Here is a 14,130-nt window from a genome sequence, read left to right on the forward strand (position 1 = left end):
GCTTAAAGATACTGTAATTAGCTTGTAATAGCTAAATGAAAGGAGATGATTGAATAAACTGGTGATACATATGCCTGAAACATTGCACAGATCTTAGTTGGTTTAATTCTCATGATTTTTGCGATGATCAATTTTTCATGTTCCAGCAATTTTTGACCAAAACACACAGTATACTACTTCTACTTGATGTATCCATCTGCATCAAACACTACTTTTGTAGTAATTCTTGAATCTAACTGGTTCTTCTGTTCTCCTTGAGCTGTTCTTGTGGATTTATGTTTTCATTGGGGTGAAGTAGATGATCTACGTGTACCACCCATTCTAAAAATATTGCAGACCACTCACATTTCAATAGTTTTTGATTTTGTACCAGTGTATATTTCTGTGTATACCATCTAAACATCTTATTTAAACTGTTCATTACCCGTGTGTTTGTTTGTTCAGGTTTATGCTTCCACATCTAGTGATGAGTATGTCAGGGACAACGGAGGATATCCTGGTGCTAAACCCGGTACAGTTTATCCAGGCTCTTTCTACATGCAAGGTAGCTTTTCAAAAAATAAATAATGAATGTATAAAAACATGCTTGTTACTATTCATGAACCAAAGTGCTTGTTTTATTTTTTTGTTTTGTTTTAAATCTACTTTGGCTTTCCTCAGAAGATCCCTGGTCATCCTCTGGCTATTCTGGCATGCTGAGCAACTCCCCTCACATCGGACAGCCTGGCTCGTTCCCTCCAATCAACCCACAAGACAGAATGGTGAACAGAAACCTCCTTCCCAAAGTACTCGCAGCACTTCTCCAGAAGCTCAACTCTCTGCTTTTCTCCTTACAGAGCTATCCTCTGCACGGCAGCGAGGTCAATGGCTTCCACTCAGCACCCACTACCTACAACCACACACCCACCATCAACGGAGAGGGCATCATGGGTAAGAATCCTTTTAACTGAACTTTTCATAGACGTGTCTTTCAAGCAGCTGCTACTCATCTGTTCATCTGATTATAGTTTTATTTTATTCAAGAATAAATTGTCAGTACATCTGACTGGCATTTTTTATTTGATCTCTGCAGCCAGCCGAGGTACTACAGCGAGCAGCTCAGGAGATGAAATTGGGAAGGCTCTTGCCTCAGTGAGTTGTTCTCATTTTTTCTTTAGTAGTCCGTGGCGGACAACAAAACATCTTAATTTATTTTCACGAGACAAAAAATAGCTCTCTCCTCAGAGGTTTTGTATTGGGCTCATGCCTTTTAGATGCATTAAGAATTTATTTATTTATTATTTTTTTTGTAAATGGAGCTTGTTGCTGTAAGTAAAAAAAAAAAAAAAGTGAGGTGTATTTGTAAAAACAAAACAAAAAAAACACAAGTGGCCAACAAAATAAATTAAAGGCACTCTATGGTGTTTGTGGAAAAATATTAAATGCCTTAAATGATAAATTATTCAAATCAAAAATCCTAATCGACAACTACAGGATGTTTGTAGCATCTGACACTCAATAAAATCTTTATGTTGAAGTTTTTGCAGGAGGAATGGTTTCACATTTACATCTCATGTCAAATATTTGTAAATATGCCCCCCATCCCCCAACACACACACACAATAGTTTTAATCTTAGCACATTAACACATTAGCATAAGTCTATAACTTGTACCTACAATAATAACTGTCTAATCATTTGTGAAACCTTAATTTATAAAACATTTCTAATCTATCAAGAGAACACCTTGGGGAAAAAAGCACATTCTCTGTTAAATTGATTTACTAACAACTTAGTTTATCGTTTTCCAGTTGTCTAGTTTATGATTTGCAATGCGCAGATTTGTTTTATTTGATGTGTTGTATTCCTGTATGTTTGTTTTACCTTGACTTTAATGTGTTTGTGTTCAGATTTACCCGTCGGACCACAACAGTAATAATTTCCCCTCAGCCCCGTCTACTCCTGGGTCGCCTCAGACCATCGCAGGTACAGCTCAGGAATTTTATAAACATTGTACAATTGTTCTTTTTTTAAGTATAGAAAAAGTCAGATTTTACGTTTGGGATCCAAATATAAATCATTTAAACTTAAATGGAAGAGATGCGCTGCATATATAAACATCTTAGTTCCACCAACCTGTCTCGGTGGCTCCATCTGGTGTCGTTTTGTGTGCAAGCACTTAATATATACCAAAAAAAAAGTCGGTGCTCAATAATATATACATTCTCTCGTCTGCAGGAGCTCAGTCTCAGTGGCAAAGACCAACCACACCCAACTTTGAAGGGCAACCACACACACTGGTAGGTTGAAGTATTTGTCTACTATAACAAAAATCATTTAAAACCTGAAGATATTCATAAAAATGGTATTTTCTGGAGTTGGCTTAACGTATCTTAAATTAATAGGTGTGTGCCCAACAAAATATAAACATTTACTTTAAATAATTTTTTAAGAGCTTTTCTCTTGTCATGTTGCATCTTGTTTGTAATGTTTTTATTTTTTAGCAAAATAAAATAGAAGATCGCTTGGAAGAGGCCATCCATGTGCTGCGCAGCCACGCTGTGGGCCAGGGTCCAGCCTTGGAGGGCGCTCACTCCGACATGCACAGCCTCCTGTCCTCAGTGCACAATGGTGGCCTTGGAGGCCTCTCTCCAGCTTTTCCCAACGCCAGCCTCGCTCTCAGCAATAGACATCCTGCTATGGTGAGTCACCTTTTCTCTGCTTGGTGTGTCTTATGTATTTGTGTATGTAACAAACATCCATCCATTATCTTTACCTGCATTTTGAGTTTTTTTTTTTGTTTTGTAAATAATGTAGAGGAGGCTCTGATGTTCATCAGGTTGAACATTACTTAAGAAACTGTTCATACTGAAGTTTAAATAAATATCCATCCATCCATTCATTATCTTTTACCAGCTTCTTCCATTTTGGGTCACGGGGGGTCACTGGTGCCCATGTCCAGCCATCACTATGTGAGAGGCGGGGGACACCCTGGACAGGTCTCCAGTCCATCACAGGGCCACATAGAGACAAACGAGACAAACAACCATTCACTCTTTCACTCACACCTAGGGACAATTTAGAGCTACCAATCAGCCTAACATGCATGTTTTTGGTCTGTGGGAGGAAACTGGAGTACCCGGAGAAAACCCACACATGCACAGAGAGAACATGCAAACTCCACCCAGAAAGGCCCCCAGACCTGGATTTGAACGAGACCTGCTCGCTGAGAGGCAGCAGCTCTACCAGTTGTACCAACGTGCTGCCCGTTTAAATAAATTTATATTTTTAAATATTTTTTATATTGTCTTGCAAATTATCACCTGGGATTATTTAGCTTTGTGTTCTACATGGCATGTTAAAGTTTAGGTGTGTCCCAATACAAGTTTTATTTTTCAGATTGAGTACAAGTAAAAGATAATAAGATAAGATAGAACTTTATTGATCCCACAGGTCAGTTTGGGTAATTTCCCATACAGAGTATCCATGTAGAGTAGTTAATGAGTTAGTACAGTAGTCCCTCGTTTATTGCGGGTCTTAGGTTCCAAGCCCCCCCACAATAAGTGAAATTCCACAAAGTATTAGTATATCAATGTTCTAAACTCTTAAACCTACGTCATTTTAACATACATACAGCACTGTATAGCTACTAAATTTTACTTATCAGGCTCTGCAGAACAGCAGCAGCTCGGTTCCGCCTTGATCCGAGAGATGAAAAAAGTCCAGATGGGCTCTGGAAATAGCAGGGTACCTACAACGGCGCATTCCTGCTTGAAAACCCTCATGGGCCGGCTAGAATCTCTCGGGTTCACCACTGAACCTGGGGGTCCAGTTCTGGTCCGGTTCAGTTCAGCACTTGAGCGCCGAAGCTCATTTTGGTGGTGGGGTGACGGCAGGACGTAAGGTGGTCGATTAAGTCCCCGCTTGGAAGCCCTCGCGGGTCGGCTAGTTGCTTCCGGGTTCACCACTGAGTCTGGAGGTCTGGTTCTCTGCAGCCCTTCAGTGCACGGGTTACACAGCACAATGCTCCGTTTCTTAAAGAGACATGACTGACGTGATTTCTTTCTTGTGAATCTTATGTTTGTCAAGTTTAATTTTCTTACAGAAACTTGTCCAAATGACATGATTAAAATCTAACGTTTGAAAAGCTGGTTCGGCAGTCACGATTTAATTTTCTGTTCAGCAGAAAGTAGTGGCCAGAGGCACTACAGTATTGACTTTTGGGCAATGTAGTTCTTATGAGTGACAATTACTGTGTAGGCTGATTGAAAGAAAACTAGAAAATAGCAGCGCCTGTCTGAATGTATTTTTATTTTTTAATTTTCCCAACCATACGAGTGCAGTAGTCCCTTGTTTATTGCGGGGGAGCCATACCTTAAAGACCCGCGATAATTGGAAAAACTGCGAAGTAGGAATAGTAGTACAAGTAGTAAGTAGTAGTTTATTTTATTATTTATATAGATGCATATTAAGGCGTTTTAAACCATTCCCACACTCTTGCAATGTTTCTAAACTCTAAATGCTCTAAAAGAGCACAGCATGTGATGATTTCAGCTCCTTGCCTCCTCTGCTCTTTGCCACCTGCAAGTGCTCTTGGCCACGCCCACTTCTCCACTTTGCAGCTGAACAGCTGATCAGATGTTCAGCTGCAGCAGGAAGTTTATCCTACAGTATGGGCTGCACAAAGCTGCAGGAGGAAGCTTTTTCTGCTACTCTGGGCTCCACAAATGTGCAGCAGGTGCTAAATATTTTAAAATAATTTATTTTAAATAAAAAATTTCATGCTGATCGTGCGGCTCATCCATCAATCAGCCTATTGTGTGTCACGTTCAGTCTTATTTTGAAAAACCTCGATGGAGCGAATCCGCGATAAACTAACCACGACGTAGCGAGGGACTACTGTACAGTAATATTACTATAAAGTTAACACTCATGTCGTGTACTGCACTGTACAATAAAAAAAAAATGTTTACGTGTGTTGACAAACCATGATATAGCGAGTCTGCGAAAGGCGAACTGCGAAGTAGCGAGGAACTAGAAGTATAAATTTAGTACTTGAATATAAACAATGAATTTAGAAACAGTTATTTTATTAAGAACACAACAAATGATCTGCTGTCTTACCATTACCTGTTTTTTATTTTGAAATATCTCCAAACTATGGACATTTATTTATTTATTTGCCCTTGGTTACTTGTGAAGTCGAAAAATAAATCATGTCACAACGTATAAAATAGGTGTTGGTCCAAAGTACAAGTGTTTTTATGAGTACCAGTATTTGAGGCTGGTATCTGGCCTGGATACTGATACCAGTATCTGTATCTGGACAACACTTAAAAATGGCATGTTTTTACCGGACTCAATTCACAGAGGTTGAACTGTCATTGTCGCCATCTGCTGGTCAAAGATTATACTGCAACAACTACCAGAACTTGCAGACGTTTCTGCTCAGTGCCCTGAGATGACTTCTGTTGTCACTTGGTGCTATATAAATAAACTGACTTGAATTCAATTGAATTGGATCATATGAAGTGGAGTTCAGTGGAGAAGTTATGAACAGTTAATATCTTACCTGTTTCAAATAGTTCTTTAAACAACTTTTAATTTGGAGAAATGGTTTAACTCTGACCACATTGACAAGCTAATGGCTAGTCTGACGGGGGCCAAGTCCAAAGTGGACTGCTCATTTTAAAGCAGATTAACTCAAAAATGTCTCAGTGGTTCAAGCAATGTAAAGGTTTTCTAAAACTTTAGGCTGTCAATTGAGCAATGCACATTGAATTTTATGTCTAGTAAGGTTGAGTCAGCTGCTCTGGACGGGGTCTTCTTTGTTGAAACGTTTTGTCTTTTATCCAGAAGACGACTTCAGTCTGCGGAGCTGCGAGGTTTTATAGTTCTGTGCGAGAGCAAATGGCCATAGCAGCTAGCTGTAGCATTTTTGATGCAGCCTGAGACTGTGTTCTTAAGTTTGTAATCCATTTTGTTGAAGAACGTTTGCAGTCTGCTTTCTTTTTGTGTTCTGTCCATCGTTATTGACATCATTGTCCTCCACCTTCATCAGCAGGGAGGGAAACATGAGGAAGCCTCAGGCCTTCCTCCCAGCAGCACTCTCCTTCATGGGCATCATGCAACTGGACCCACACCCTCAGTCGGACAACCAGAAGGCTTTACTAGTAAGTTGAACTATTTCTTTGTTTCCTTCAAAGTAAATTAAGGTTTTTGCAATAAACTACTAATACAAAACTAGTTTTATTGCTATTATTTTTACATTTATGCCAATCTCTTTTGAACTAATTTCCGCAAAATTTCCACCCACCTGTTTGTAAATGTTTTTTTGGGGGGGGGTCTTAGAATGATATATTTGCATTTGTATGTTCATGTTCAGGTCTCCCTGGTGGTTTGGCTCGATCATCACACTCCTCCAGCAGCTCAGACATCAAACGGGAAGACCGAGAGGATGATGAAAACTCTTCTGTTGCAGACAAGTCAGAGGAGGAAAAGAAAGACTCTAAGATGGCACGCAGTCGAACAAGGTAACGCTCTTGCTCTTTTATTATGCTTGCTTTATTCTAACCCCCCAAAAATGCATTTTGTAACAAATTGTACAAATTCTCACTCATCAAAGAAACCATTAAAGAAACGGTTTTTAAAATAAATTAAAAAAAATACTGATTTGATTCTTTAAATGTTCATTACAACAATTTGTTACTTTTGATAGACGGTGTGTCTCATCAAAAAAAGTCTCTTTCATGTGTTTCTAGTGATTTTTTTTTATTATTATTTTTTAACAATGTCAAAATCCCCCCCTTCCCTTCATGTCATGATTTCAGAAAGGAGGCGTTGACCCTTCCGATGCTATCTGGCCTATCGGAGCAGAAAGATGAGTAAGTTTCTCCATTGGAGAATTAACTTCCAGTGCTTTGTGGGGTTTTGGCGATGACTTGTTCTTCGATGGTACAGATTCAGCACAAAGTCAGGGCTGTATTTTTACATACGTGAATAAAATAAAAAATGGAATCCAGGAGCAGAGTTATGGAATCGCTGTGAGCACTTTGACCACTGTTAGCGTTTAGGATAAAAATACCTTTTTAGAATACTTTGTCCAACTTTTATAACCAACCTTTTATAGTCTAACATCAATTTTCAGTTTGCTAAAATTTGATGAGGTCACTAGGCTGTGTTATGAGATAATGGCTTGTTAATGTCAAAGCAACATTAATGTGTGCATTCTGCAAATTACACCTGCAGAGCAATGTGACTCTTTAGTTTGCTTTAAATATTTTTGTGCCCTCAGAACATTTTATTCTCTTTCAAATGAACTTTATAATTTCGCAGTGGATCATATAATTTTGTCTTTGCATACATGTTGAGAGGAAAAACATGCTTAAATTGTAAGAAGTTGTTAGTTTTACAGTCAGGATGTTCACTTCAGTTCCTAAAGTGGAAGGGTGGTTGAATATTATCTTAGAAATATTCAAGATGGAAAAGTTAACTTCTACCCTGCATATCCAAAGAGATCAATTTTATCGAGTTTGGAACAAGTGGATAAAATACACAACTCCAACTAGAGGTGGATTTATATAACTTCTCTGTCAAGACTTCTCCCCCCAACTGCTGAATGATGTAATATTGTTTTGCATTCATTTTTTTTTCTCACCCACTTTTTATTAATATTCTTTAATATTTTTCCTTGTAAGCTCCCCAGATTTTGATGTGTATAGTTTTTTTTTTTTGTACCAATTTAAGTTATTTAGATGCTATGCTACTATTGGGAATGTTGGTAACCTAAATGTAAACTAAGAAGAATGTTATCAGTTTGCACAGTGTTTCTATAGTAAGTAAATTTGGAAGTGAGCGCAACTGATAAAGATGAGAAGATGCTAGTAATGTGACATAATTAATTAAATTTCTTGTAAATCTGAAAAATCATAAAAGAAAAAAACAAGAAAAGATCTCAAATTCATCCACATATCCAGGATTTTTAACGCTTTCAGGATGTTTTTTGTGAATTTTTTCAACATAGAAACGGGTTCATATAATTATCAGAAGACCTGATTTTTGGTCAGAATTTGATGTTTCTAATCCAGTTGTTTGTTGTTGGGCCAAAATGATCCTCACTGAGACCAACAGCCTTTAATTAATGACAATATTCTTATTTTATTATGCTCCTGGACTTACAACCAACAGTGGAAGCCATGTTGAATTCTTGGCCACTTAGTCTAAGAAGCAGCACATATAACAGTGACCTGGCTCCATAAGCTCAGCATGCTGAGAACTGTGTCTTCATGGTGCCTATGTCGTCTGAAACTGTTTGCACAATGGTCTTACTGAGGGACTTTGTTTACTGCTTAAATGTGGGTTTATAGTCGCATTGTTACTCAAACTCTGTGTGATGGCATGAATTCAAGTTTTTTTTCTGCTCGTGGCATCAACACTTTAATTCTGTTTGTGACCAGTCAAGACAATGAGGATGATGAGGACCTTCCTCCTGAGGTGAAGATGGAGCGTGAGAAGGAACGGCGAGTGGCTAACAATGCCAGAGAGCGTCTCAGAGTACGAGACATCAACGAAGCATTTAAGGAGCTTGGGAGGATGTGCCAGCTGCACCTCAGCCACGACAAACCTCAGACCAAACTTCTCATCCTTCACCAAGCTGTCAACGTCATCCTCAATTTAGAACAACAAGTCAGAGGTGAGTCTGCAGACAGAATTTAAACTATAACTATGGAAATTGTATTTCCTGTGAAAATGCAGTGTGAAAGCTTATTGCAGAAGAATTAGCTGAAAAACAGCTGAAATTAGCTAAAACATGCTGAAATGTAAGAACAATCCTAAATTATCTTAAGAAACCAGAAAGAACACATATTTGCTGAATTAGGATAAGCAGAAATGAGCACAGAAATTACGAGTTTAACAAAAAAGCTGAAATTAACAGCTGAAAAGTAGATGAAAAGTCAGAAAGAAGCTTAAACTACCAGAATGAATTGGAAAGAGCTGAAATGAGCTAAAAAAATGTGGAATTATTTGAAAAAGCTAAAATTAGCATACAACAACTTACCGTAATAGTTGCTGAAACAGCAGAAAAAGCTGAAACTAGTATAAAATGCTAAAAGGAGCATAACAAGCAGAAATTAGTATAAAGTAAATAATTAGGCTGAAAGTTGCAAAAATTAACATGAAAAACTTTAATTTATCTGAAAACAGCTGAAATTGTTAAATTGACTTAAAAATAGCCAAAAATGTAGCTGAAAAGGTAGAACAAGCTTAAATTATCAGAAGAAAGCAGAAAGAACATGTTTGCCCAAAGGGGCCAAAAAAAAACAGCAGAAAAGTTGCTAAAAAAGCAGAAGCCGAAATTACCAGAAGGAAATGGAGAGAGAGAACAGTTTTGCTGCATTAGGCTGAAAAAAATGGAAACGAGTGCAAAAAATGTGAAATTGGCTGAAAAAGCTCAAATTAGCATAGAACAGCTAAATAGTAGAAAAAGCTGAAACTTGCAGAAATGAGCTGAAATTAGCAGAAGTTAGAAGAAGCACAAAAATGTTGTAGTTAGCAGAAATTATCTGAAAGGAGCACAACACAGCTGAAAGTAGCTGATAAAAAGTTTAAATGTGCACAGTGAAGCTGAAAGAGCTGAAGCAGAACAAAATGTGAACTGAGCAGTAAAAGGTTGTAAATGCATCTAAAGAGTTGAAGAATGTAAAATGAGCTCAATTCATTTTCTATGAGGGAAAAAAATGGCAGAAAAGGCTAAATATGTTCAAAAAGCTGAAGTTGCACCAATACCATACAAATAGAATACAGGAGAAAAATGGACGACAATAGTGTGAATGCTTCATAAACATGCACGCACTTAATGTCTTTTCAAACGCTGTGTGTTTCTGTTTTTGTCAGAGCGCAACCTAAATCCCAAAGCAGCGTGTTTAAAACGGCGGGAGGAAGAGAAGGTATCTGGGGTGGTGGGAGACGCTCCCATGCAGCTCCCTGGAGGCCACCCCAGCATGGGAGGGGATGGCCACAATCCTGTTGGCCACATGTAACACCAGGTGACGTCACGTGACGATGAGACCTCGTGATAAAGTTGTGCGACGCTGAAATGTGACCGCATCATGTTTGTGCTCTGTCCGTTTTACAGATCTGGTGGTGTCTCCTGGCTGTCAGAGGATGTGGCCTTAACAGATTTCTTCCACCCCTTATTCTCAGCGTGTGTGTGCGTGTGTGGTGCGTGCGCGTGCGTACATGTCTGTGTTGTCCGTTCAAGTTTTCAAGATTCACACACTTGTACTCACATGCATACTGCCAAAACTGACACAGTGTGTTTTTCACACTCCCAGCCATGACTACAAACTCAAATGTGAAGAACTTTTTTTTTCCTTAATTTTTTTTTGTTTTGTTTTTGTTTTCTACATGTAAAATGTTTAAATTTGTTTAAATTTTTCACATGATGGTTGAACACCAGAGTTATGTTTTGTCCTGCCACGTTTTGGGACTCCACACACTGCCAAGAGGTGCTCTGGTGGAGGGAGGAAAAAAAAGGAAAAAGGAGGCATAAACAAACACAAACTGAATTGAGGATTTGTGCCTAATTGTTACATGTTTTCTATTTTACATTAAGGCAAAATTGCTGTACATTTGAGGAACATTTGTGAGGGACTGCTTATGTGTATGAGCAATTATTTTTAATGTATGTCATTCCCAGCGTGATGGTACAGTCTTACATATGTTATGTAACACATAGTTGAAGACGCATTGTCTAAATTCAGTGACCTTTTTGCATGCGTGCGTTTGGACAGAGGCAGAAAGGTCAGCCAACTTTTTTCACATTTCAAATCCAGCTTACCTGAAAGTTGGGAACCCCTTGACTTTGAGCCAGTCCTGAGGCTCAGACCCGGTCTCAACCTACAAGGCGTCTGGAGACTTGGAATCAAAGACTTCTTCCTGGAAACTTATGAATTATCCAAGAAAGTAGAATCCGTCAACAAAGACACACTGTTCTTCCTCGTTGTTGACCAGCCATTCTAGTGTTTCTCCAGCAGCCCTTTGTTGTACAGTCGGGTTTTTGTACTGCTTTATGTACTAAAGCATTCAGATGAGACAAAGCACAGTTGTATAGATTTAGGCAGTTAACTTGTATCACATTTCACTCCCTAAAGGTCTTGTATTAAAGCTACTCAAATCGTTTGGAAGTGATCAGCACTACTTGGTGCTGGTGAAATGTTTTACTGACAGTGCCAGCAGACTAAACAGCTCAAGTCTTTCCCCTTTTATTGATGATCTGTAAAATACAAAAAAAAAAAAAGTTTATTTTTCGCCACAGTTGTTAAAGCAGACTTTGTGTAATTCCTAAATGACCATTCCCACTGAATTACAAACCCCTCACCTTCCTCCCTAGTCGGCGTGTTCTCACCTTTCTTACCGAGAGAAGTGTGACGTGTAAATTCACTTCATGCATTATTCTGTTGCATTTTTCAAAAGTAAATATATATAAAAATATATATTTTTTGTTAGTCTATACATTGTAGATTTTTTACATAAATGGCGATATTAGTTTGAAGTTTAGAGTGTATTGTAGATGAGCTGTATAAGGGGATATTTAACATTTAAATGGTGTTCAAAAGTTGATTTGACATCGAACTGGGATGACAGAAAAAAAAAGATCAACAGATAATAAAGTGTTTGTATATCCTTTTTTTTTATTCCAGTTTTAGTTGTAAGGCGCAACAAAAGGAATGCCTTCTTTCCATTTAGGCATGAGTGAGCAGAGTTTGTGCCGCAGTCATGTTGAGGTGGTCTTACTTTAGCATTGAGGCACTGATTTAAAAACAATGGAAAGGGATTTTTGTCTCCAACAGTAATTATGCAACAGGTTTTTGAATGTAGCTAACCATACAAATGTGGATTGCCTTCATTTTCAAAGTTGTGTTCTTGGGTTTTTGTTAGCACAGTGTAAAAGTTTTCATTTCACATTTTTCTTGCGTCTGCCCTCGACCGAGTGGCTCTCAGTGTGCAGCTCACTTCAGAGGCAGATGTCTGGCTTTGTATGTAAGGTAATATTGAGAACAAATCAGTGTTATTGTGATGTTATTCCCATGTCATGATGTGGATGGTTTCTTTTTACCAACATGTAATCACAAGTGGGAGGTGGAGCATTTTTTGTGTGTTTATTTTTTACAAAAAAAAAGAGAAAAAAAAAAGTGATGAAGAAAAAGACCTATACAAATCAATAGTGTGGCCTTTTCATTCTCAAGACTTAAGATGTCATGATGGGAGAGTGATACCTTATCAGTGCCTGAACTTGTTGTATTTTTCATTTAAGACAGTTTTATGTTGTGAACCATATCATTTCATTTATCTTGGAGATTAAAGAGGTACTTGTTCATTCCCCCATCCACCCTTAATACTTTTTTTTTTTTTCAATTTTTTGAGGAAGAAGTTTAAATGGTATAAAGAGATTTTCTTTCTGTGTATCTAGTTAAATAAATAAATGTTAAGCAGATCTGGTTTAGTTTTCTTTAATTTTTGACCCTTCAGCTGGTTTACAAAGTCCAAACTGCTGTTTTAATCATGATCATGGGTCCAGATTATACTCGCCTTATTCCGAATATTTAGGAAAGGCTGCCTTTTGGCAATGATTAATATAATTCAGTATGCATAGCTTTGGTTTCAGTGTCAATTTTATTTCCCACAGTAGCTGAAACGTCTAAAGTCTCAAATACACATTGATCACTGCAGGAGCTTGAAAAGTTTTCAGCTGGTGGAATTTGGCTTCATCAAAAGGAATAACTGGTTTAAACTCTTGGATGCAAGGTTTGAATCATTGCTGAATTAAAAATGGGTGCGCCAAATTAGTATGAAATACACTGTGGAGTCGATGGATTCAAGTTCATACAAGGTCCTCTGTCTGCCATTTATTCATATATAAATATATTCTAAAAAGTTCATAATTGTCCTGTATATAATTAATGTAGCAATAAATGTGCCATTTTATTAACAGAATATACCTTTTACAATGTCTTGGCTTTTGAAAATTGTATACAAAAAAATCAAAATAAACAAATCTTTGTATTAAAGGGTTTATTGTAGTACGGAAATTTAATTTATTCTTAATTTTACCGGTCAAATGCTTGCATTACAATGTCAAATTAACGCTGATTGGTGGCCAGAGACGAGCGTAGGCTTGCAATTTTTATTTATCTGTACAAGCATTTTAGGCAAGTAGGTGGTTTTTATTTATTTTTTAATCGGGCATTAAAAGAGACAGCCTCGGTAGGGGTCCTGTGACTGTGAGCAGGGAGGCAAGATGGCGGAGTGAGTTTTGGAAATATTGCAGGTTATTCAGTAATCTTCGTTTGATCCTGATTTGTACACTCTAGCAATAGCAGCAGCGCATTCCTAAAGCCTGTAGTAAATAATGAACACTGTTTTTTTGGACTTTGAAGTTCCTGATAGAGGTAAAAGAAACACTGAATCATCTGAAGCGACGTGTATGTGAAAACATCCACCTCGATTACAACGTAGCAGTTCTCCCAGAGGTGTGCGACGACACAGTAGATGACTCGTTGAAGGACTGTCAGATTAACAGATCCCTCATGCCCATTTAAATACCAAAACCTAAGAAAATGAGAACTCAAAAGTAGTAATGTAAGAGAATGACAGCACAGGTGCTGCGATTCTTCATGCAGTCAAACATTAAACCACAACATGGATGAGCAAGTTGGTAAGTTAAAAATTATAGGATCGATTTTGGAGAAAATGAAAGCGCTCGTGTTTGCTGAGTTTTAAGGGCCCCTGTCTTGCTGCTGGTAGCCTCGTATCTCTGTCTAACTTGGCCTGTATGTTTTTATTTTAGGTTGAAACTGAGTTACTTTGAGTAAATATAACCAGCTTTAGATAAAAAGCACTTTAAACAACATTTGGTTGTATAACGTTAAGAGACTCTTCGAGTTAACCCTAAGAACTGTATCACAAAACAATTCAGAACAATTGACTAATAATGTTTTACAAATGCAGAAATACAATTTTGCTTTAGAACTAATTTTGAGTTTATAAAAGCACAATTTAGTTTATATATATATATATATAATATATATATATATATATATATAACTAAATTATATATTATATTATATAAATTATATATTTATAATATAA

General features: G+C 37.6%; 1 protein-coding gene across 3 annotated transcripts in view; it reads left to right on the forward strand.

The window, feature by feature from the left end:
• tcf3b (transcription factor 3b) overlaps positions 1-12,703 on the forward strand; it is a 30,242-nt gene extending 17,539 nt beyond the window's left edge. Inside the window, exons 9-21 of one of the 3 annotated variants that reach the window (XM_037698177.1) lie at positions 445-544; positions 661-761; positions 837-930; positions 1,073-1,131; positions 1,890-1,965; positions 2,218-2,279; positions 2,484-2,681; positions 6,041-6,152; positions 6,365-6,512; positions 6,810-6,863; positions 8,436-8,671; positions 9,874-10,025; positions 10,115-12,703. In XM_037698177.1, the coding sequence (XP_037554105.1) occupies positions 445-544; positions 661-761; positions 837-930; positions 1,073-1,131; positions 1,890-1,965; positions 2,218-2,279; positions 2,484-2,681; positions 6,041-6,152; positions 6,365-6,512; positions 6,810-6,863; positions 8,436-8,671; positions 9,874-10,019 (1,386 nt within the window). In that variant the 3' untranslated portion in view covers positions 10,020-10,025; positions 10,115-12,703. Of the gene's footprint in view, positions 1-444; positions 545-660; positions 931-1,072; positions 1,132-1,889; positions 1,966-2,217; positions 2,280-2,483; positions 2,682-6,040; positions 6,153-6,364; positions 6,513-6,809; positions 6,864-8,435; positions 8,672-9,873; positions 10,026-10,114 lie in introns of all 3 variants that reach the window. The other 2 variants (XM_037698178.1, XM_037698176.1) reach the window with 2 other exon arrangements.
• The last annotated feature ends 1,427 nt before the right edge of the window (positions 12,704-14,130 follow it).

Source organism: Nematolebias whitei, chromosome 3 (genome assembly GCF_014905685.2).
Source record: "Nematolebias whitei isolate Nwh7 chromosome 3, NemWhi1, whole genome shotgun sequence".
Classification (NCBI taxonomy): domain Eukaryota; kingdom Metazoa; phylum Chordata; class Actinopteri; order Cyprinodontiformes; family Rivulidae; genus Nematolebias; species Nematolebias whitei.